At 34.9% G+C, this 24,359-nt stretch overlaps 2 protein-coding genes across 6 annotated transcripts in view; one reads left to right on the top strand and one right to left on the bottom strand.

Annotated features, from left to right (window-relative positions):
- CEP85L (centrosomal protein 85 like) overlaps positions 1–24,359 on the top strand; it is a 226,345-nt gene that overhangs the window by 116,703 nt on the left and 85,283 nt on the right. For all 5 annotated transcript variants that reach the window (XM_027603613.2, XM_027603608.2, XM_027603609.2 and 2 more), the window contains one exon: positions 31–818. In XM_027603613.2, the coding sequence (XP_027459414.1) occupies positions 105–818 (714 nt within the window). In that variant the 5' untranslated portion in view covers positions 31–104. The remainder of the gene's footprint in view (positions 1–30; positions 819–24,359) is intronic.
- On the bottom strand, positions 5,945–17,432 carry PLN (phospholamban). Its single transcript, XM_027603614.1, has 2 exons — positions 17,312–17,432; positions 5,945–8,477 (listed from the first exon to the last, which is right to left on the bottom strand). Exon 2 carries the CDS (start codon positions 8,374–8,376, stop codon positions 8,218–8,220), a length of 159 nt encoding a protein of 52 aa, XP_027459415.1. The 5' UTR covers positions 8,377–8,477; positions 17,312–17,432; the 3' UTR covers positions 5,945–8,217.

Below are 24,359 nucleotides of genomic sequence, written 5' to 3' on the forward strand. Positions count from 1 at the left end.
AACTAATTTGACATTCTTTTCTCTTTCCAGATCATTCAACTTCAAGTGGCACATTATCTTTTAAGCCTAGTCGATCATTGGTTACTCTTCCTACTGCCCATGTCATGCCGTCTAACTCCAGTGCTTCAGTTTCCAAACATAGGGAATCATTGACATCAGAAGGCTCAAAATGGAGTACGAGCCTCATGCAAACATTGGGAAACCATAGTAGGGGAGAGCAGGACTCTTCACTAGACATGAAGGACTTCCGGCCTCTCCGGAAATGGTCGTCTTTATCCAAACTCACTGCCCCGGATAACTGTGGCCAGGGTGGCATCGTACATGCTGATGAGTCAAGGAGTGGTTTGGAAAAGACAGGGAGAGCCAAGGTTTTAACATCGCAACTAAGAACAATTGGGCCTAGCTGCTTACATGATAGTATGGAGATGCTTAAGCTAGAGGACAAGGAAATAAATAAAAAACGATCATCAACTCTGGACTGCAAATACAAATTCGAGAGCTGTAGCAAAGAGGACTTTAGAGCTTCTTCCTCCACTCTTAGGAGACCGACCTTAGACATGACATACAGTGCCTTACCTGAAAGCAAGCCCATCGTGACAAGTGCAGAGGCCTTTGAACCTCCGAAATATTTATTGCTGGGTCAACAGGCAGTAGGTGGAGTTCCCATTCAGCCTTCTGTGAGGACGCAGATGTGGCTTACGGAGCAGTTGCGGACAAACCCTTTGGAAAGTAGAACTACAGAGGACTCTTACAGTTTAGCTCCTTGGCAACAGCAGCAAATTGAAGAGTTTCGACAAGAAAATGAAACACCAGTGCAGGTAAGGCTCAAAGTCTAGTGTTTGCTTCCCTCCAGTGGATGTTAGGAGTACAGTAGCACACGAATATAGGACAGTGTGTCCATGTCCGTAGGCGCAGTTTGTTTCACTTTTCCTTTTTCCTGCAAGTTACTAAGCATAAAGGGTATAAACTCGCAAAGTACTGTTTTGATAAACAGAAGTTAAAAAATATTTGAGGCTGATTAACATGAAAAACTTAAAATCTTGTACCTAACTTAGTCTTTACTTTCCTTCTCATTTGTTAAGTGAGCATAAAAATAAAGCAACACATATTCAATTTAAAGAAATGTGAAACAAAGGAACTGGCATGGTATAATAGAACATTAATTTGGGAGTATGGGGGCTTGGATTTTGTTTCTGTTTCTATCAGATTCAGAACCTGGATGATTTTCTGTCTGGGCCTCAGTTTCTTTTTCTATTCTTTTTTTATCGATATATAATTAACAGATAACATTATATTAGTTCCAGTTCTACAACATAATGACTTGATATATATATGTTTTGTGAAATGATCACCACAATAAGTCTAAGTCTGGTCTGGTTAATGTCCATCACCATACAGTTTCAATTTTTTTTTCCTTGTTATAACTTGTAAAATTTTGTCTCTTAGCAACTTTCAAATATATGGTACAGTATTATCAACTATGGTCATCATGCTGTATGGTACATCCTCATAACTTGGAAGTTAGTATCTTTTGACTTCACCCATTTTGCCCACCCCCAGCCCCTAGCAACCACCCATCAGTTCCCTGTGATGTTTTTCTTTCTTTTAAGATTCTACATATAAATGAAATGATACAGTATTTGTCTTTGACTTTTTTCACTTATAATGCCCTCAGGGTATATTCATATTGTCACAAATGGCAAGATTTCATTTTGTAACAACTGAATAATATTCCATTGTATATATACCGCATTTTATTTGTTCATTCATTCATCAGTGGGCACTTAGGTTGCTTTCATGTCCTGACTATTGTAAATAGTGCTCCAGTGGACATAGGAGTGCATATATCTTTTTGGGTTAGTGTTTTCATTTCTTTCAGATAAATATCCAGAAGGGGAACTGCTGGATCCTATGGTAGTACTATTTTTAATTTTTTGAGGAACGCCTCATACTGTTTTGCATAGTGGCTGCACCAATTTACATTCCCATCTACAATACACAAGGGTTGTCTTTTCTCCACATCCTTGCCAATACTTGTTATCTCTTGTCTTTTTGCTAATGACCATTCTAACAGGTGTGAGGTGATAGCTCATTGTGGTTTTGATTTGCATTTCTCTGATAGTGATGTTGAGCACCTTTTCATGTGTCTGCTGGCCATCTGCATGTCTTCTCATTTCTTCATCTATGAAATGAGTAGGTGGAACTAAAGTCAGGTGGTGTTTGAAATGTATTTAGGTTTATAAGCAGAGATGTACTTATTTTAAAAAGATTAAGTTGAGTCAGGGGGTGCCTGGGTGGCTCAGTCGGTTAAGCGTCTGCCTTCAGCTCAGGTCATGATCTCAGGGTCCTGGGATCAACCCCCACGTTGGGCTCCCTGCTCAGTGGGGAGGCTGCTTCTCCCTCTCCCTCTGCCTGCCACTCCCCCTTTTTGTGTGCTCGCCCTCTCTCTGTCAAAATAATAAAATCTTAAAAAAAATTTATTAATCAGTTTGAGGAAAGCACTTTATAAAATATCACATGTAAATAAAAGTGGTGTGTATCCCCTAAAGTAACGTGTAAATGTGTACATTTCTTGATTTGGAAATGTTTTCTATTCCAGGATAATTTCCACAGCTCATTTTAAGTGGAAAAGCAATTATCTATAGAATTTTTTTGTAAATCCTATCTTCCATTTTTTATTACCAGAATTTTCTGAAACTCATTAATTCTATTAGAAATTGTAAAATTTCCCTTTAAAAAAACACTTAAAATTACTATTTATTACTGCTACTAATAAAAAATATTAAAGATTAAAGGAATATATCCTGTTAAAGGATAAGGAGATCACTTACCTAGAAACCTCACAAATCTGAGTCCCAAAACATACACACACCTGAATGTGCTACATTTACAGGGGGATCCTTAACACATCCCATGTGCCTTCCTTATTCTTGTTTGGACACAGTACTAAACAATCTTGATTATGTATAAAAACCACATAACCAATAAGAAACATTATTATGATGTTTGAATTACAAATCAAAAAAGAGCAATTTAACCAGATTTCTGATTTTTCAGTTCAAGTGATTGAAAGATAGGAAACCTAATTTTTATAATTATTTTTTTAAAGATTTTATTTATCTGAGAGAGAGAGAGAGCGTAGAGGGAGAGTGAAAAGGAGAAACAGACTCCCTGCTGAGCAGGGAGCCTGATGCAGGACTCAATCCCAGGACCCTGGGATCATGACCTGAGCTGAATGAAGGCAGACGCCTAACCAACTGAGCCACCCAGGCACCCCAGAAACCTAATTTTTAAAATACTATTCTATTTTAGTTCTCAAATGCTTTATGATTATATGAGACCAGGGATCAGATTATTTCTCCAGTTGGTATTTTTGCACAGAATTGTAGTTGTCCATGGGGTGCTGAGTAATACTATTCCAACCTGAAGGTGTGATAGAAAGGTAACTGAGAAAATTGAGTGAATTTAAAGGAATAAGTACTAATTTACTACTTTCATTCTGCTTAGAAAATGCTCTGCTTTGAAGTTTGTCCCAACCTTGGAACAGTGCAAAGAGAATAGGAAGCTTGGAGGTGCACTGTAGAGCCAAACTTATTTTTAAATCTTCTCCCTAGTACATGGTAGAGGAAGAAGGCTACTAGAGGACATTTGCACACACCCTGGGATGTCCTACTTTTTGATGAACCATATTGGGGATGGTCTCTTTGTAGTGCTCCTAAGTGTTGTAGAGGAAAGATGAAACCAGGTAAAGAAAACTTAAGACTCCTCATGTCTAAGTTTTAATGGTCCATTCTCTTCTCATTCCCTTCTTGTACTATTACAGAAAACAGTTCTTAAATACTTTCTCCTTGGAGCCTCCAATGCTGTCTTTATTATAAAAGTTCTGATCTTGGGTGCCTGGGTGGCTCAGTTGGTTAAGCGACTGCCTTTGGCTCCGGTCATGATCCTGGAGTCCCGGGATCGAGTCCCATATCGGGCTCCCTGCTCAGAGGGGAGCCTGCTTCTCCCTCTGACCCTCTTCCCTCTTGTGCTCTCTGTCTCTCATTCTCTCTCTCTCAAAACAATAAAATCTTTAAAAAAAAAAAAGTTCTGATCTTGGTTGTTTGTTTCTTTTTTTTAAAGATTTTATTTATTTATTTGACAGAGAAAGAGCACAAGTAGGCAGAGCGGCAGGGAGAGGGAGAAGCAGGCCCTTTGCTGAGCAGGGAGCCCGATGCAGGGCTTGATCCCAGGACCCTGGGATCACAACCCGAGCCGAAGGCAGACGTTTAACCGATTGAGCCACCCAGTTGTCCCCATCTTGGTTGTTTCTTAAAAGACTTTTAAAGAATTGACTTCCTTTTAGTCTAATTTCCATAAAGGGAAGAGCCATAATAAGGATCAGCCCATCTGATAAATTGTGAGATATGTGTATGATTTTCAAGCACAACTCCTAAACTCTCACCATAAAAGAAACCTCTCTTTTTACAACCAAGGAAAGGAAATTGGCAGAGTCACAATCTAACACCACCATAGATTTATATAGAACTTTGTAGCTCTCGGAAGTGTTTTATCTCATTTGATCTGCACAGTTCTTTCCCTGCTTTTCTCCCTCCAAAGGTTAATATTGTAATGTGGAAGTTTTGCTCTTCTTAGGAATAATCATTGAGTCAGCCTCACAGTGTCATGCTCATGCTGTTCCTTGATTCCCATGATTTCCTACTAACTCAGCTAGAATGCAGGTAGTGTAGTACTCTGAAATATTTTCCTTTGTGAATGAAGAGAGGCCATCTATGCCTTCAGGTGGTTAGAATATAGACCTCCATGTGCAAACTGTCTTTGGGTCTTTCCTCTGTTCTATGTCACCCCTCTCCTCCCACCCTCCCCAAAAACTCTCTGACCCTACAAGGACTATGACAGAAGAGGAAGACAAACAACAGAGCCTTGTCTTCTCTTTGGAAAGAATGTATCCCTTACCATGTCCCTCTTTTCTTTCTTTCCTGGGGGGTGGGGGAACAGGGGAAGGGAATGGAAGATGTATACCTCTACACACAGCAGTATCCTTGGATTCCTGTAAGCTCACAATGCATCTCTCGGGCAGTAGTGAAGAAATGGTCTGTTTATTGATGAAGTTTATCTTCTTTTCTCTTACATTCCTTAGGATGTTGCTAAGTTCTGTGTTGCAATCATTTTAAAAAGAGGAAGATAAAATTTAAATCATTTAAATCATAAAAACCCCATTTAAATCATGACGGGGCTTGATCAGCCAAAATATTGACACCTAATGATTTCAGCATATTTTGCTGAAAAATTTATATAAATCAAAAATGTAAATAAAATTTTGATAAAATGACTTAAATGACTTGGTTTTTGTTTAACATGATAAAAGAATGATAAAGTTTTATTTTTAACATGAGAGTGTTTTATGTATTGCATACCTGAAAAGAAACAGTTTTCTTATTTTTATTTTTGTATATTTTTTTTACTGTTTAAGAAGATATAACTGAACTGAAAAATATGAACCCTATGGCACTCTAAATAGATAGGATGTGACATGACACATTCACTCAGTAGCTAAAAAGCATATAATTGGTTTTTGTATACATGCTTTAATAAATTAGTAATGTGTTTGACTTTTTTTAACCTTATTTTCTACATAATATCAGCATATAACTTTATACATCTTAAAGTTGTGCTGTTACTTAGCAGAAGAGCAAATTTTTTTTAAAACTTAGCATTTTCTCACTTTGCCAGAAGATCAGAAAATAATCAAAGGAGAAATAAAATCTAAATAGTAGAAAATTCATTATTTTATGTAGGTCTGCCCTCTTGTGTCTGTATGAGGAAATAATTGATCTTCTTTTGAGAAAAGTCATTGAAAACAATCTACAAATGCAAAACTGCTTCTAAGGATGTTTTATGACCATATCAATCATGAGTTGTATTAAAGAGCAATTTCACTGAGTTCAAGAAGGTTCTTTTTAATATAGGTGATTTGCATTAAATAAACATTTTGAACCAACTTAAATATAAATGGCAACATTGAACATTTAAAAATTAGTTCATTTTTAGTACTCTGTAAATTAAGATTAAAATTTATTCTACAGTAGAAAGAACATTTGGTATTTAAAAATTTTAAATACATTGTTTTATTTTATCTTACTCTTTACATATCATGATAAACAGAATAAATAAATTCCATTTAAAGAATAGGTTTTTGTTCTATATTATAATCTGAGTTACAATATTCTGTAATCCTCAAGAAAAAGGTTTTAATTTCTGTTAAAGTCAGCATGAAAAAACAAAAAAACTTATTTCTGTTTTACTTAGGGAAATACCCCATAACTTCACATTTTATAGTTTGATGTTGATATTGTAATAATGAACAATACAATGAAAGGAACAGAATTTAGCATTTCAGGTTTCCCACTTACTAACATCAGTGCATCAAATTATAGAACTTGGTACTTTTTTCACAAGTAATTACTGAGACCAGTGATGTGAATGTATTGCTTATTATTTATAAGCTTTTTAGTTCATATTCGGGATCTCCAACCCATAGATGAGGCTTTGCTGAAATCTCCCTGTCAGTTGATGAGATCCTTTTTCCTCTGTTCCTCAAATATCAGTGAATCAAAACTGTCCCCCCCCATCTCCAGTACCTGTCAGGTACCCAGAAAAAATTTAAAGCACTGTCTCCTTTACTAATCTGTTAGCTGCACTTGTTCTGTAAACCAAGATCAGCACTGACTTTTCAAAATCTTTTAGTAACCACATTTTAGCAAATCATACAGTAAATTATGTGTCCTCTACTCTTTTAGTAACTGCTATATTAGTAATAGGTCTTGAATTGAAGTTAAAATTATTGGATTATGCAGTATAGGTATAAACCACTTTAGGCCTAATTCTAAACTGAATCAAGTTAAACTAACAAATTTTGGTGAATGTATTTTCCAGTACCAAGTTTCACTTCTATTATGAGTTGGAAGATATTTTTAAGTGATCAGAGGGGAAGTTGAAAATATATTCAGCAAGAAAATAATTGTAGATTAACTTTGCTGGATTTATAATTTAGCATGGTAGAATGGCCTACCAAGTAGGTATTGACCATTTGGTTGACAGATTAAGGAAAATAACTATGTCCTGTTATAAACCATAGGACAAAAAGTTCTTGTCAAAATGTGATCAAAGAATTAATTTGGGGGAGCCCCAAATTTTATTTTTTTATGCTTGAAAGGACATATTTTCCTTTTATTATTTTTGAAATTCTTCTCCTTGCCTATATTGAGGATGAGGTTAAGAATAGAAGACAATCTATAAAATCATTCTAAAGTCTTAAGATTTCATGATTTCAAAGACATAGCGTGGTAGGTTACGTACCTAGATGATCAACCACAGCGCTTTAAGTTAGGTTAGACTCTGTTCTATTACTGTATTAGTAATTATGGCTAATCATACTGTCAGCTGTTAAATTAATCAGTATTTCTACAGAGAACAGATTTATGGTTTGCCTTCATATACTAGCATTCTGTAATTCTTTGAAAAAATTAGTTACGAGAAGTTTTATTTATGTAAGAGTATGGCCTTACTTTTTCTTACTTGATTCTCTTAAACTTTAAAAAAATGTTAGTGTAGTACAGAGAAAGAATACAATTTCTATTTTAAAATGTAGGTTATGTGAGTTACTACAAAGAGTTCTGAAATTATAATAAAGATAACAGATGTGAGGAAACAGTAGGCTATTTCAAATGATGACTGTTCATTTGAATGATTATTTTGGTACTTGGTGAAGACCTGAAAAATATTTAATAAACATCACAGAGGTTTTTACAGTACAATGTAAATTATATTTACCCCAGATAGTGAAGCTAATGCTTTATATGTGAAGTGAACTGGTTAGCAGTGCAGTTTCAAAACTAAACCCTACTTCATCCTCAGAAAAGATTTGGGACAGAAACTTACAAGCTCTGTAAGTGTCTGAATTCAAATTACATTATGCACACTTAACAGTCATTTTGAAGTTAATTTTTGAAAACAAAGCTCTTTTCATGTTTACAAGATCCCGCAGATGAATATATTTGCTAACAATTAGTTTTGTCCTGAATCTTGACCTTTTCACAAAGAAATTCTTCTACTTAGGAAGTGGTCTGTTACGTAGTATTTTTTTCCCTTCGTCATGGGATGACAGATTTTAAGCTGATGGTGACAAGTTGCATCACTGGAGATTGCAGCAGAACTTCAGAGAAGCATCACAATGATGCAGATCAACAAGAGACATATTAAAATGAGACAGAAATTTATAAATAGGTTCTGGAGATTTTGACGTGCCTGTTGAGGCATTTCAATGGTTGAAGCTCTTCTTATAGCAGAGCGAGTGAGGTATTGGACTTTCTCCATGACCCCAGAAAAGCAGGAAGTCTCAAGTTTTAAGTGGTGAAGAGAAAGGTAAAAAGCTGACAGTCAAATGTGAGCTCAGTCACTCTCTTCTTTTGGATAGCCTGGAATGTAAAAATAGCAAATGGATTAGGATCATGTGTGTAACCTATTCTCTGAACAGGTAAAAAACACAATTTTGTATTAATTCATCTTCCTCAATATTATTTGTATTTATGACATCAAATACATTTCTCTGTAGTCTTTTCATGAGGATCACTGTGATGTCTTTCTTTGTCTTGTGTTTGGAGTGTAAGAACTTCAGTCTTTGCCTCCTGCTCTCAAAATGACTAGAATATAGTTTGGTTTAGGGTGCAGCTCATTTTGGACTATTCCTTTGAACAAAAGTTCTCTCATAGTTTCATAACGACTATTTCTGTGTGAGCATAATTCTTGTGAACATTAGTGTATTAATAACTTCAGAGAAAATCTCATAAAAACAAATACATGTAAGAAATTATTTTCCAGATGTTGATTTTAGTACAAAATAAAAGTTAAATGAGAAGTATTTTACCAGAACTATAGATTCAAATGTTTGTCATTCCTTTTTATGATTTTATAGCTTTGTAGAATATGCTATTTTGAGTAACATTTTAACAAGACTGGATATTAAGTACTGAAGACTATCAGGCCCAGAAAGCATAGTAATAAAATTACCATTATCTTGGGGCACCTCAGGGGTGTAGTCTGTTAAGCATCCTACTCTTGGTTTCGGCTCAGGTCGTGATCCTCAGGGTCCTAAGATCCAGCCCCCCCATCAGGCTCCACGCTCAGCACAGAGTCTGCTTAAGTTTCTCTCTCCCTCTGCCCCTCCCTCTGTGCACATGCACGCACACATTCTCTCTTCCTCTCTCTAAAATCAGTCTTTAAAAAATTATTATCTCACTGTGTATCACAGACAGTTCCTATTTAGAAATGACCTGTACTCAAGAGCAGTGGTTTTCATTTGCTTTCTTTCAGAGGTTTCGTAAGTTTTTCTGCCTAATGAGTGAAACAAAAATAAAACAATGCATTATTATAGAAAAATTAGAGATTAGAAATTAACTGTAAATTAAGCATCTAGAGATAATAGTTACTAAGATTTAGGGATATTTTGTTGTCAATTAGGATATTTCTATATAAATTTTGAAATAAAAATTAGAAATGGAATTTTTAAAAAAGCCCATAATTAATTGCCCGGAGATAAAGGGTGTTTTTTTTTTTTTTTAAAGATTTTATTTATTTATTCATGAGAGAGAGAGAGAGAGACAAGCAGAGGGAGAAGCAGGCTCCCAAGGAGCAGGGAGCCCGATGCGGGACTCGATCCCAGGACCCTGGGATCATGACCTGAGCCGAAGGCAGACGCTTAACCATCTGAGCCACCCAGGCGCCCGAGATAAAGGGTGTTAACATTTGTTGATATATCATTGTTGGTCAAGATATTACCACCTATCCCAGCATCCAGATTTCATTTTCTCCCTAATCTTTACACATTCCATGAAAGCCCAGCTCAAGTGGTTAGCTCCATTTCTGAGAGAGGCTAGTTGAAGAGGCAGAGGAGAGAACTGAAAGAATGGGAGAGTGAAGATGTCTCTCAGGCATGATCAGTGAGAACTAGGCATTTAGGTTTACAGAGACACCATGTGGTAAATGCTACCTCAGCTTGGCTCTATTAGGTTTGAATTATATACTAGACTGGGCTTTCATTCGGCTGGAGACTCTGGCCTCCTTCCTATTTTGATCTGTAGTGAGGAGAGAGAACATCAGACTTCATTCTCTTAAAGAGTTGGTAACAACCTGTGTTTCCCTAGCATGCGTATGTCTATAGCATATATTCTTCATTGTCCAACACAAGCGGCTGTTAATTTATAAGACCCCTTCTACGTGGTAGATGGCAGCTTGAGAGTATTTATTTAATTTCTTTTGTTTGAATTCTTCAGATAAAATTCTGTAGAAATAAAGCCTTTTTTAATTTTGTTCTTTAAGAAAATGCCTCCTTTAAGTTTTTTTCTGCTTATGTTTGCTTATTATAGATACAATGAATTTATATTATTGGTTAAATGTGGGGAAGATCCCTATTATTCATTCTTTTATGTATTTGACTAGTTGTTTATGTGAGAATGTATAACAGAAGAGTTAAGAAAGGAATAAGAACAAGCATTGGTCATTCCTATTAGAACTTAAATTTTCATGAAGTTTCATGACTTAAATGGTCTACTAGTTCTGATTTTAAAAATTACTTTGAGAAAAAACATGGAAAAGGAGGAAGCTGGCTAGTTGTTCATCATGAAGCATATATGCAAGAGTCATTCCCTACCCTGACACTTTGATGAGTGGGACTTCAGTCACATGAAACATGTCACCTTTCCATAAATACTTCATTGCCTTTTTTGATTCTGTCTTTTGCACATGTTGTTCTGGCTCTGCCTGGAATGTCTGCCCTCCACACCCCACCCCCCCTGCTCTACCTTTGATTCTTTGCCAGGCAAACTTCAGTTGATCCTTAAGGCCCAGTTTGAATATCACTTCCTAATGAAACTTTCCATTACGCATTAAGGTAAAATTGGTTATCACCTTTGCTGGTTTTCAGTGGGGCTTTAGTGTTACCTATATCAGGAGAGCTATCAGGCTGTGCTATAATTTTGATTCGCATGTCCTTGTCCTCAGGTAGATTTCTAGTTCATGAGTATAAGGAACTCTACATATTTATTTTGTATTCTAGTATTCAGTACATAGTTGTTACTATTTGAATAAATCAGTGAAGCTGAACAAGGGGCTCTTATGATTTACTTTAATAGTTTTAGAAAATTGTTAATGATCAAAGGTAGTGCTGGGACTGACAGATTAACCAGTTAGAATGACAGAATTTGATAGTTGAACACATAATCTCCAGTATTATTCTCAAGTCTCTATTACAGATGAGGGAAATGAGGCTTAGAGGATTACAGCTTAGATAAATTGTTGTTAATATTAACAACGTTAACCTGAAGGAGGCTTTATACAGATGGGTATTTGGTGTTTGTGAAATATGAAGAGGTACACCCTAGGGAGATGAACTCTCTACTGACGAAAGTATGATGAATATATTTTAAAGATTATCTCATGTTGCATCAACAGCCAACCCATTACTGAAAAAGGATAGTTTGTTCCTGGAAACAAATTGAGTATAAAGGCAATAACCAAAAATAGTGTTGTTTCTTGTCAAACTTAGAAATATGTTGTTATTCTAAACTGATTTATAGCCACTTTATAATCTTATGCTAAAACCAAAAACAAATCTGCTTTACATGCTGAAATGTTAGTTGTATGCTCAATTTATTGGGCCCAGTTTATTTTACAGTTCAAACTCTGGAATGTGTTGAGTCCTGATTCTACTGAACTTCCAAAATCTGGGGGATAATAATTAAGCCAGAATTCATCCATATAAGATGGGTCTTCCTGTCATATGTTGAGAATTGAAGAGCTGTGTGTGGGAATGGCACAATTCTCTCTTTGGAGTTGTCTATAACCTTCACTACATCATAGTTTATGGCGTGGTGGTCAGGTGTTCATCCTTCTTTTCTCTTCACTCAACAACATACTCTGAGTTTACAACTCCTACAGTCTTTTTCTCTCCTCCATTCCTTAGAGGCAAGCTCTTAATAGGATAATATTTGATGGAAAGCCTCAAAAAAGCAGTTTCACTTTATATTCATTTTATCTGATGATAATAGAGCATTCTTTTAGGATAATCATAAATAGATTGTATTGGGAGGTTTTGAACTTGTATCTTGCACCAGCAGTGATGGAGATAGAAATTAGTCCTACCTTCCCTTTTAAAGGAAAAGTATAGATTAGTTGTGTGGGACAGGAGGAGTAAAGACACTTTAAAAGTTAATTCATCACCCAACCTGTAGAATCAGAATACTGAAAATACAAAAGGTTCTTTGATAGGGATCTGGTTGTAGAAATGCCATATTCCTGTCTCTTGAGTTACATGAGTTACATGTAAGAGGCAGAAAAGTACCCACACAGTATTTTGTATACTGTGGGATCTATGATTATTTTTGGAGGAATGGGAAGAATACTATTCTTTTTTTTTTTTAATTATTTATTTATTTATTTGTCAGAGAAAGAGCACAAGCTGGGTAGCGGCAGGCAGAGGGAGAAGCAGGCTCCCCGCTGAGCAGGGAGCCCGATGTGGGACTTGATCCCAGGACCCTGAGATCATGACCAGAGCCAAAAGCAGATGCTCAACCAACTGAGCCACTCAGGTGTCCCAGAAGAATACTGTTCTTTATAGGATTTATAAAGTCTTTCGTTGTCCACTTTTCCTCATTTGCTCAAAAAAATTGAAATTGGGAAGTATAGCTGTCAAGTTCAAGATCCTATTCTGTTTTTTGAAATGGAGGAATGAAAGAGACAAACCACAGGGAACTCTTAATCCTTCAACTAAGACAGTACCATGGTAGGCAACAATTGGGTGGAAGGTACTGTATCAGCGTCCACAAGGGCCCTCACTTTGTAGTGAGTCCTATTAATGTAATATTAGATGCATTCTTGTGCAGAACAAGCCTCAGTCTCAGTAGACTTTGGAAAACATTTGGTGGTCTGCTTTATGTCTTGCTAGGAAATTAAACCTTAACAATGGCAGCAGCAATCCTCACCTATAATTTAAGTACTTTCAGTGCTTTGCATAATTTTCTGAACTTCAGTTTTGGGGGGGTACTTTCTGTGCTGAAACCATAAATTCCTGAGCTTCTTTTTGAAATCCAGAATTTTGCTTTTTTATTTTTGACTGCTTACTTATTCTTTTAGTAAATGGGGGTATATTTTCCTAGTAAACTCAAGTAATACTCATCTAACACTGCAGTCCAACAGGTACTTTTTAGAATTTTTTCCATTTACTTAGTTCAGAAGATTAGAATTCTCTATAGATTTGAGTGTACAGGACCTATCTATATTAAGATTATTTTGGGGTTTTATTTTTTCTTACTAATCACTGTCATGTTCACAGATATCTGGAAGTGATTGTATATGCATGTTTTGTGACTTGTTGAATTAAGACAGGACAGTTCATCATAGATTTATTATCAGTGTTGGCATCCAGATTTATTATCAGTGTTGGCATCCAGTTCATCATAGATTTATTATCAACATTGGCATCCAATATTGGCATCATAGATTTATTACCAATGTTGGCATCAATTTGGTAGAATAATTTTCTTTTTGAGATTGCCTAATGTTAAACTTGGATGTTCTGTTTCAAGTTACTTTGTGGCAGCAACATTCCAGAACTTTGTTGGTCCACACTGACTATTTGAAAGAAGCTTCACTGCTTCTGCCTGGTTATGAAAAGAATTGTGTAAACATAAAAATCAATATTTTCTCAGCCCCTAAATTGACTCTATAATGAAATGTTTTCCTTGCTGTAAAGCTCTGCTTTGAGGAAAATTCATTAAACAATAGCATAGAGAGATTTTCTCTTTGAAATTGTCACATTGCTGTTGCTGTTTTGTCTGTAGGCTTGTCCTCATCTGTTTTTATGTTAAAATTAATTTATTCACAATTAAAGTATTCTTTTTAATCCTGTAGTAGTTGAGACTTAAGATTCTTCTTCTGGGGGAAGAGATATGGGAAGGGAGTGCAGGGGGAAAAGTTTTAAGGAAAAATGAATGCTAGTTATATAAACCCCCCACTGATATAAGTGAAATGGTCTTTTTTTTTTTTTTTTTTGAAAGACCTGAAGGTGGAGTACATTTTAAAAATCACTAGAGGTCCTCAGTTGACTGTGAGTATACTAGGGTGGTGCTGTAGGCCCAGGCTTCACTTTACCATGTTTATTTGGTAATATATGCTTCAGAATTATGTAGGGTAAGAACATTGAAGTACAATTTCTAGAAATGTTCAAAAGACTATGTATTATCTGATTTAGGTAATTGTAATTTAGAAAGATTATTTCCTTGATTTTTAACCTTTAATTTTGTTCCTTAGCTACTCTGATTGACACTGTTAATTCACAGTTTAGATGGAAAGTCATTTTCATAGCATAAATAACAAAGCAAGATTCCTCTGTTCAAGCACTTTAAAATAAATACGGTGGAATATTTTAAATGGTAGAATGTGAGGAGGTCAGAAATGAAATTGAGGTAAGGATTTAATATTGGAGCTGGAATAAAGTACAAAAGTGTGGTTTTTGTGAAAAGTTTTGAGAAGTTAACCTAGATTTTAGGCATCAAGGCTAAACAGATCAAAGTCATGAATATTTTAGGAATGAAACAAATTAAAAGGAAACATTGATTGTGGTATGTTACATTGTTTTTTAAAGCCTGTGCAGCTATTTTGAGTTTTGTCTCCCATGGTTTATTGCTTAATAACAAGGATATCTATAATTTTCTTATATCCCTGTCTTTAAAAGTGATCAGGAGAATATTATATAGGTTATTAAGGACATAATGCCCCATACATAAATTAGCTTTAAGTGAAATGGAGTGGTTTTGAATTGAAGTTTGTGTCCTCTAACTTTGCATTTAGGGTACCACTAACTATTTGAGGACTTTCAGTTTATTTTGCTTTGCCAATGTCATGATGTATTTTTAAGCCATGTTGGTCAGTGGATGTGATGTGCATGTGGTTTAGAGTTCTGAAATCTTGGCTCTGGCCAAGGCACCACCATTTCCTAGCTCCGTGACCTTGCAATTCACCTTTTTGCATCTGTTTCCTAAATTATAAAATAGAGATGCAGTATCAAACATATAGGGGGTTAAAAGGATCAAATGAAATTTTGGTGTATACCAGTACATTTAGAAGATTGTTCAGAAATAAAGAAGGAAGTTTTAATTGACTCTCTTTATTTCTAGGATTGGTAATAAACATACAGTCTAACTTAGAGAGTTAATCTATTCTTTACATTTAATTTTTACTTAAAAGTGTAATATATTACATAATCTAATACATATTACATAATACATTTAATACATTAACATTTTTATTCTTTTATACAAATTTTGTTTATACAAATATTTTGTTTATACAACTATTCTGTCTCCGACTAATTAGATTAAGAAACAATACATAAAATATGTAAACAAATAGTTTTATTCTGGAATATTATTTTCCTTAATGTCCACTACAGTGCTGTTAAAATGATTCTGATATTTGCGTTTTAGGAAATGATAGTGACTGACATCCCTTAGTAAAGCAAGTACTTTAGCTCTTTCACGTGTTTTTAAAACAATCAATTTTTCACAAACATTTTTCATATTTCTTCCATTTTATTTCATCTGACACTTTTTTTTACACTTAATTTTAAACTTCCTGTCTTTGTAAACAAAGACAATACTTAAATTTCACCTTATGATAGAGATAAACTAGTTGGAACATAATGTCTGGCACTAGGGTATTTATATTTAAAATTTGAACAACTGTCACTGTAACTGTGTAATTTTTATTAGCCTGTATACATTACATTATTTAAGGATAACTTTAATAGCAGAATTTGTGCTCTTTCTAGAAATTATCTAACTTTTTGGAGCAATATGTGATGTTGCAAAATTCTGGTATCATAAAAGAATTCATGAATATCCCATTTGAAGTGTGGGAATGTAATTTGTTAGGTATTTGAGTAAAAAATGTGTAAATATATACATAAAACACCTGCACCAAGTGACTTTTATGTGATATCAAAGGAAAAAAACATTTTATGAATATAAAGATAATGAGAGGCAGTTACAGTGCCTCAGTGGTAGGCAAAAATTAGAAATGTTTTTGCATGTCTTAAGGAAAGCCGCTTGTGGAATTACAAAGTTCTTTCTGTAAAAAAGCAATAGAGTTAATTTTTGTCATAGGAACCTAGAATTCCAGAGATAAATTTTATTTTGACATACACGTGAAAATGTCCTCTATGTCCTGACAGAGATTTAAGAATGAAGACACATTTCATATATTAAACCTGAGGATTGTTATAACATCAAGAGTAAGTGGAATTCAAACAGAAGTGATAAAATTTATTGTATCATCTTCATTTCTGGGCATTTAAAGAATTTCCTTCTCTCCCATCACTGCCCTTCTAAATGCAGGAGAGGATAATGAGAAACCAGGGAGGATAGTAACTTGATAACAGTCTATTCATTAATAGGCAGAATAAACGCTTTTATCAAATTCACTCAAATGAGATATTTAGGAATGTTCTGCCAAAATAATGTCTCTTTATTTTTAAAAAGTGCCGAATTGGTATTCTCTAACTTTACAAAGAATTTTACATGTGTTTTTGATGGATGTTTTAAAATTTCCAAGCTTGTTACTTATGATACAGTGTTGGATTTCATATAAGTAACTGAATTTATTAAATCTTCAAATTATTTTTAGAAGTGTTTGTTAAAAGTTGAGTGGACTTTATAAGAGTGAAAAAATATTCTATTAAATATTTACTTTATGTAAAGACTCATAATGATGATACTGGAATAGTTATGCTAGCAGTGTGCATGTTGTACAGTCACACGACTGCTGATAGTATCACAGATGTAACTGGAAGCCCAGTCCTACCGTATTTCTCAGCACATTAACAGATAATGAGATGAAGCCATTGTTTTTGCTTGAAGAAATAAAATCTCCATTATCACCAAATATGGTAACATAATTGAAAGATATTTTAATTGACAGAAAATTCGCTTTTGAAAAGCAAAATAAAAATGAAAATCAAATTAAAATGACAAACCAATAACCAAGGTCAAAAATGATGTGACCTTTATTATTTCAAAGTCTTAGTCTTACAATCACTGAACGGATATGCATTTATTTATAAATTAAGGTTTTTGTCATATCAAACATTTATTTAACTTGGAACTGAAATTTACAAAACATGATTAACTCTTGAAAAAGTTCAGTAATTTTGAATTATAGAAAACAAGAATTACCAAAATCAGTGAAATCTATTTCTTACCTTGGCTGTTGTGATGATTACAATATAGAGTATTGTGAGTTGTATGAAGTCTTATCGGTGTTTAGTTGGAAAGTTTTCTGACTCTGTTACCAGACTTATGGCAACAATTGAAGTAGGTGTAGGAGAAAAAGTGCTCTAGGGCGGTCTTAATGATGTCACACAAGAATTCTGAAGTTATGATTGGTTAGCCATAGTCTTATCACAACCAAACTTTTTAGAATGTCATTTGTCTTACTTTAAGTATGGAAAGGTCATTAACACTTTGTGCCACATTTTTTGCTTGTAATTTTTAAAAGTATATGGGAGATAAATGAAATTAAAAAGTTCGGGGTGTTAGAAAGCTCCCTTTAAAGAATTCATGTATCTTCAGGCTTAGAAATAATGTGTACTGATGGTGATAATGTTGAAGAACTAAAATAGATATATAGGAATTTTAATGAGTGAGAATATTACTGGCTTAAGTCGAACAACTTCCACTGTGTTGCTCCTGTTGCTTTAACACTGCGGTTTCATAATGTTAGCTCCTAACAATACAGTAATTAAACGTTTTCACAGAATCATGTTTAATACCTTTTACTGTCTTATTCTCTTTCTGCATACCACTATGTATATGGGGGAGGGGTGTGTGTGAGAAAACCAGGCTACTAACTGATTTCAGTTTAAAAAATTAACTTTATCAGATGAGATCGGGCGCGTTCATAATACATGTATTTAATTAGTTTGTGTTTTCTTCAGGTAGAGCTTTAACAATATATTTATGAACAATAATTATCATGTTTAAAGTGTTATATATTACTCCAAGAAAAGTTGCAATTTACAGATTTCAGTATTTAAGATTTTCAACAGCTGCAATAAACTACCGTAAAATCTTACTGAAATTTTAATAAGCAGAGGCAGTATCAAGAGTAACTTTATAGTAAAAATGAAATAACCACAGATGCCTAATCAGTGGCATTCTAGTTATTTATGATGCTTTCTTGAAAATAGGTGTGCCTTTCGTTAGACATTTAAGGTGTGTAATATTTCTAAAAGGATTGCCTCATATAATGCAGCAATTGTTTTCATGAAAATTACTATACAGATGAAATTTTAGTAAGTGGGATGGTATTTGAACTTCCTAGAACAGTTTTATCTGTAAGATTAGAACTGAGAAAAGAATTCTTTGGAAAGAGGTAGGCATCATTTTCCTGTTTTCTCTGATTTTTTGTTTATACTACATATTACATTTACCTAAATCACCACACCTGCAAATTCTAATTTTTAAATCTCTTCTGTAATTCTGGAGGAACTATTTGTTAGTTTTTGTTTTTTTTTAAATAGTAGAGTGAGCTCCTCCTGCTTCCCTTTCTTATGGGTAACTAAAATGTGGTGCAGCAGCTGCTTATGTGTCCTTAAATGGAGATGGTTTTGGCTTCTTCCAAAGAAAGATAAAATCCTTCTCTAGAGCAAATCTCTTGTTATTTAAAGAATCAGCTAAAACTAACAAAAAAATATTTCAAAAGACCCTTTGTGAACATTTCTAAGAGAAAATTTACAACTTAAAAATAAAACCCCAAACTAAAGAAATTGCACGAATAATGTTTGACATTTTGCTCAAAAATGCTACTAACATTTTTTCTTTCATAATAAAGATCTCTTATTATTATCATTGATTGCCAGTGATGACTGAAATGTAAACCTAGTTTGGAAATACAAGCCTAAAGTGGTTTATAGTGGTTTGTCAAAGATGACACAGCTGCTGAGCAATAGACTGAGGATTCAAATCTGGACCTGCTGCCTTATCTGTGGAATGGGTTTGTTGTGAGAGTTTAATGAGATGAAGTATGTGTCCTGACTATTAGAGATCCTGCAATGGAGTGTCCATTTAGTGTTGGTACAGTCGACCCTTGAACATGGTGGGTAAGGGTGCCAATACCCCCTCACATGTGGTTGAAAATCCACAGATAACTTTTGAGTCTTCAAAAACTACTGATAGCTTACTGTTAACCAGAAGCCTTATCAGTAATATAAACAGAACACATATTTTGTATATGTATTATATACTGTATTCTTACAATAAAGTAAAACTAGAGAAGAGAAAATGTTAAGAAAATCATAAGGAAAATACTTTTATAATACTGTGCATATATTTATTTTTAAAAATCCTCATATAAGTGGGCTCCTGCAATTCAAACCCATACTGTTCAATTTTTTCTTTTCTTTTTTTTTTTTTTTTAAGATTTTATTTATTTTATTTGAGAGAGAGAGAGAGAGCACAAACGGGCGGGGGAGAGGGAGAAGCAGACTTTCAGCTGAGCAGGGAGCCCGACATGGGATTCAATCCCAGGACCCTGGGATCATGACCCGAGCTGAAGGCAGACGTTTAACTGACTGAACCACCCAGGCACCCCTAGAAGATGATTCTTAACCTGCAGTCCATGGGTAGAGTTGAGTAGTCTTGAACTTGGATAGGAAAAAACAAATTACATCTTTATTTTTACTAAACTCTAAAAGAGATTTAGCATATCTTCAGTTTCGAGTGTAGACTCTAAACTGCAGACGTGTTAGCAATATGTTTGATTGTCACTATAGCAATCTCAGGTAATTTCATATATTTGTTTGCAGCTAGCTTAAAATACTGTTTACATCCATCATGGAAATTACCACAATTAGGCCTGCCTGGAAATACTGTTATTTAATGCATTAATAAAGCACAGATATTACATTGCAAATTTGCTTTTTTTAAAAATAATTTTTCAGTATAAATAATTTCCTTTTTAATCACATGCATCTTATTTATTTTTTAAGAAAGTTTTATTTTAGCACTATTCTAAATGTACAGAATTATTGCAAATACGGAGAGTTCCTGTATACCCCATACCCAGTTTTCCCTGTTGGTAACATCCTACGGTAGCATGGTACATTTGTCACAACAGTTGCACCAGTGTTGGCTACATTATTTTAAGTAAAGCCCATACTTTATTGAGATTTCCTCAGTTTTCTCTAGTGTCCTTTATCTTTTCTAGGATCCTATTCAGGGTATACTAGATTATATTTACTAGACATGTCTCCTTTGGTTCCCTTGGTTTTGACAATTTCTGAGACTTTCATTTTTTTGGGTGACCCTGACCATTTTAAAGAGTACTGGTCAGATATTTTGTGGAATGTTCCCCAGTTGAGATTTGTCAGATGTTTCTCTCATGGTCAGACTGCCAGAGAGGTAAAGTACCATTTTCATTACATATCAAAAGTACATGCTGTCAACATGACTTATCACTACTGGTAACCTTGATCACCAGGTTGAAGTGTAGGGGTCATCATCATTTTCCACTGTAAACTTAATTTCCCCCCTTCCTTACCATGTTCCAGAAGAAAGTGACTATAGTATGTCCCACACTTATGCTTCACTCCCTTAAGAGTAGAGTGTCTATAAAAATTATTTGGAATCCAGTATATTTTATGCATGTAAAAACATTCTGAGAATGGATCAGTAGGCTTCACCAGTCTGCCATAAGAAGTCAGTGGCACAAAAAAAGGTAAGAATTCCTGTGTTTCTGTAGTTGTATGGGCAGTCCTTTCTGAAAGAGGGGGACTGAGTTTTCAAACAAGCTAAAATCCAGACCTCTTAGTTTGTTTTTTTAGGCCCTGTCTTTCTAGCTTTGTCTCTTATCACATTCCTTCGTATCCTGTCTCTGGCCCTGTACAGCTGCCCGTGGCCCTCTGAACAGGCTATTGTTCTATTTTAAGCCTCCCTCCTCCTTACGAACTTGTATTCCCAGCAAAGTGCTGTTTCAATTTACATCTGTGCAGCCCTCCCTGCCTTGTGCCAATTTTGCATGTTCCTCTATTATTTGTTTCTTTTTATTGTATTTATTAATGGTATCTGCCTACACTAGATTGCAAGCTCCTTGAGAGCTGATCCAGTAACTCATATTTATACCTCTATTTACTTTCTCTGATACTTTTACCTAGTAGTATAGAACCTGGCTCATTGTAACTCTTAAATACTGATTGAATGAATGATTGGACAAGTGAATAAAAAGAGAACAAGGGTGGGCGCCTAGGTGGCTCAGTTGGTTAAGCGACTGCCTTCGGCTCAAGTCATGATCCTGGAGTCCCGGGATCGAGGCCCACATCGGGCTCCCTGCTCAGCAGGGAGTCTGCTTCTCCCTCTGACCCAACCCCCTCTCATGCTCTCTATCTCTAATTCTCTCTCTCTCAAATAAATAAATAAAATCCTAAAAAAAAAAAAAGAGAACAAGGGAAGATTGCAAGGTGGTGGTGAATGAGTGATCCTGAAGAAGAAAATGTTAAGGACAATTAAAAAATCCTTTTCAATTTCAAAGCTCACTGGGGGGAGGAGGAGAAGGATATGAATGATTGAGACACTTGGGATAAGAGTAGAATAACAGAAAATAATTTTTCTTCTCCTTATTTAAATTTGTTGAAAATGGGGCACCTGGGTGGCTCATTTGGTAAGTGTCTACCTTTGGCTCAGGTCATGATCCCAGGGTCCTGGGATCCAGCCCCACATTGGGCTCCCTGCTCCATGGGGAGCCTGCTTCTCCCTCTCCCTCTCCTCTGTCACTCCCCTCTTTGTGCTCTCTTACTCCCTCTCAAATAAATAAATAAATAAAATCTTTAAAAAATAGTATTGTTAAAAATACGTTTGGAGGGTAAGAGCCAAGGAAGGTCACACCATTAGCTCATGCTTCCCAAATTGAGCCTTTTAAAAATTAAATTTTTTTTCTCTCCTCATTGGATTCATAACAACCTCTGGTACTTAATATCCTTTGAATATTGTATGGCCTGCTTTTATATATATAGTTACTTAGCTTTTATTCTAATAGTAGTTATTTTTTTAATTTTAGTTATAAGCACCTTTAAGATTACCACCTAAAACAAAATGCAGAATGTTAATAATAATTTATATCTAACCACATGGTCCTGCCATGTTCCCCTTCTTTTCCCCACCCAAGCAAATGATTATTCTAAATCCTGAGTTCATTTCCTTGCATTTGTTTTTATATAGTTTTATGACATTTTTTAATGTGTCCCTTAAAAGTATTCTTTATTTTAGTTAACTTTATGTAAAGGAAGTCATGATGTGTGTCATCTTTTGCACAGAGTATTTAAATTGCAACTTGTAGAATGGTGTGTTACAGGTAAAGTTTCAAGGTAGACCAGTTCCTGGAAACCTAATAAAAATTTAGTTTAAGTGGTGACAAAATTAAAGTAAAATATAATACAGTACAAAAATAATACAGTAAAATGCACACTTTGCATAAGTTTTTGTGATACATACCACATTTCAAAGATTAGGGAGCTTTTTTTAGGTTTTTAGACCTGCTAGACAGCCAGGAGAAAGATTTTACCTAATTCTTGAGAGAACTTTTCAATTAAAAGTTTGAGAATTACTGCCGTAAATTTTAAAGCTACCTATGGAAGGATTAATCGAAAAAACAGCTAAGAACAAAAAGGGAGAATAGCAATAGTAGTCCTAGACTGAAGGGATAGGGAAGTGCCTAAGGCAGTAGAACATCTAGTGGGGATAAAAAGACCAATTCTGAAGTAACCTGCAAACCTTAACGGTTATTTGGAGGAGGTAGATTCACTTTTAGAATTGACTTGCCAGATACGTGGAGGCTCAAACATTTTATTTTTCCCTAAATGTCTGAACTCTCGACAGACTCTCTTTCCTTATTAAACTTCCCAGTTTGTGATGGGGAGGAGTTTGGTATCAATAGAGGCCAGTTAGTTTAAGGTAAGGGCTCACATAGGTATGCACAATTTTTGGAAAATTGATGAAACCACTCTGAGTGGTAGAAAGAAATGTTATAGGATGGTCTGTGGCTTCAAAGAACTTGTCTATCAGTACACAAGTAATATGCAAATGAAACATTGAACATTTGGAAGTTAACCACTAGTGCAAGATAACATCAGGAGGACAAGGAAATTCAGGGTTAAGAATTAAATTAACACATATAATAAAGAATGATATGATTTTTAAGAGAACTGCATGTTTTTACAAAGGGAGCTGACAAGCCAGAGCTAAAATAAGAAATGGATACACTCACATACACTTACACCAGAATACAAATTTAACAACAACAAAAACAACCCTCAGGGCTCTAGATACTTGTGTCAGAGCTCCATAAACCATGATGCTATTCCATTGTTAAGATTCTAATTCAGTTCCATGATTTGTATTCTCCCCCCACCCAATTTAAATTCATTATCTTTGTGCTTGGCACTCCAGCACCTGGGCCCCTTGCATTCCCAGTCTTTATGGTGGCATCATCATTTATTTTGTCATCCAGAATGGAAATTTGAGACCCATTCTTGTTTCTGTATTCTACCTGATGCCTCATTCATTAAGAAATCAATGTAAATTACCAGATATAAATCTTTTATCCATAGCTTCATCAGCGCTGCTCTAAACTTTTATAGAAACCCAGTAACTAGTCTTTCTACCATCTGTCTTTACCCTGTTATCCAAGTTGCTTTCTCAAGTGCAAAATTGACTGTCACTTACATGTTGAGAACTGTTCTTTATACCGTCATCTCCCTCAAGGTTAAAAGCCCAGACTTTACAGCATTTCATACAAAGGTCTTTCCTGATCTGTCATTGTCATCTATTCCTACCATAATGGATTTGGCAACTCTGCCATTGTATATGTTATTTCTTTTTTCTGGAACCTGTTCCTTACTTTCTTGTTCCTCTGGGAAGCCTTCATTGTTCAAAATGAGTAGGGATGAGCCCGTCTTGTTAGTTTCTAATTTTAAATTGCATAAGTAATAAATACCTTTATAATTCAGGTAGGTCAGATAAACCCAAAGTTGGAAGGGGACTTTATATATTTTATAGGTATATTTGTTTTCTTTGCCGTGAACTTCATAAATAGAGGCTTTTTAGAGAATAGTTTTTCTATAATCCTTATGCTGCTTATCCCTTAGAAGATAAATTTAATGGATATTTAGAATATTATTTTACCATTATTACAAGGAGAAGTTGAAGGGAGAAGTGAGAATAAAGACCCTCCAAGGTTTCACATGATCTGATTTATCT

This window comes from Zalophus californianus, chromosome 7 (assembly GCF_009762305.2).
Source record: "Zalophus californianus isolate mZalCal1 chromosome 7, mZalCal1.pri.v2, whole genome shotgun sequence".
In the NCBI taxonomy this organism is placed as follows: Eukaryota; Metazoa; Chordata; class Mammalia; order Carnivora; family Otariidae; genus Zalophus; species Zalophus californianus.

What these genes read in the sequence shown, in the direction of transcription:
- PLN (XM_027603614.1), bottom strand. Translation starts at nt 8,376, where the DNA reads ATGGAGAAAGTCCAATACCTCACTCGCTCTGCTATAAGAAGAGCTTCA.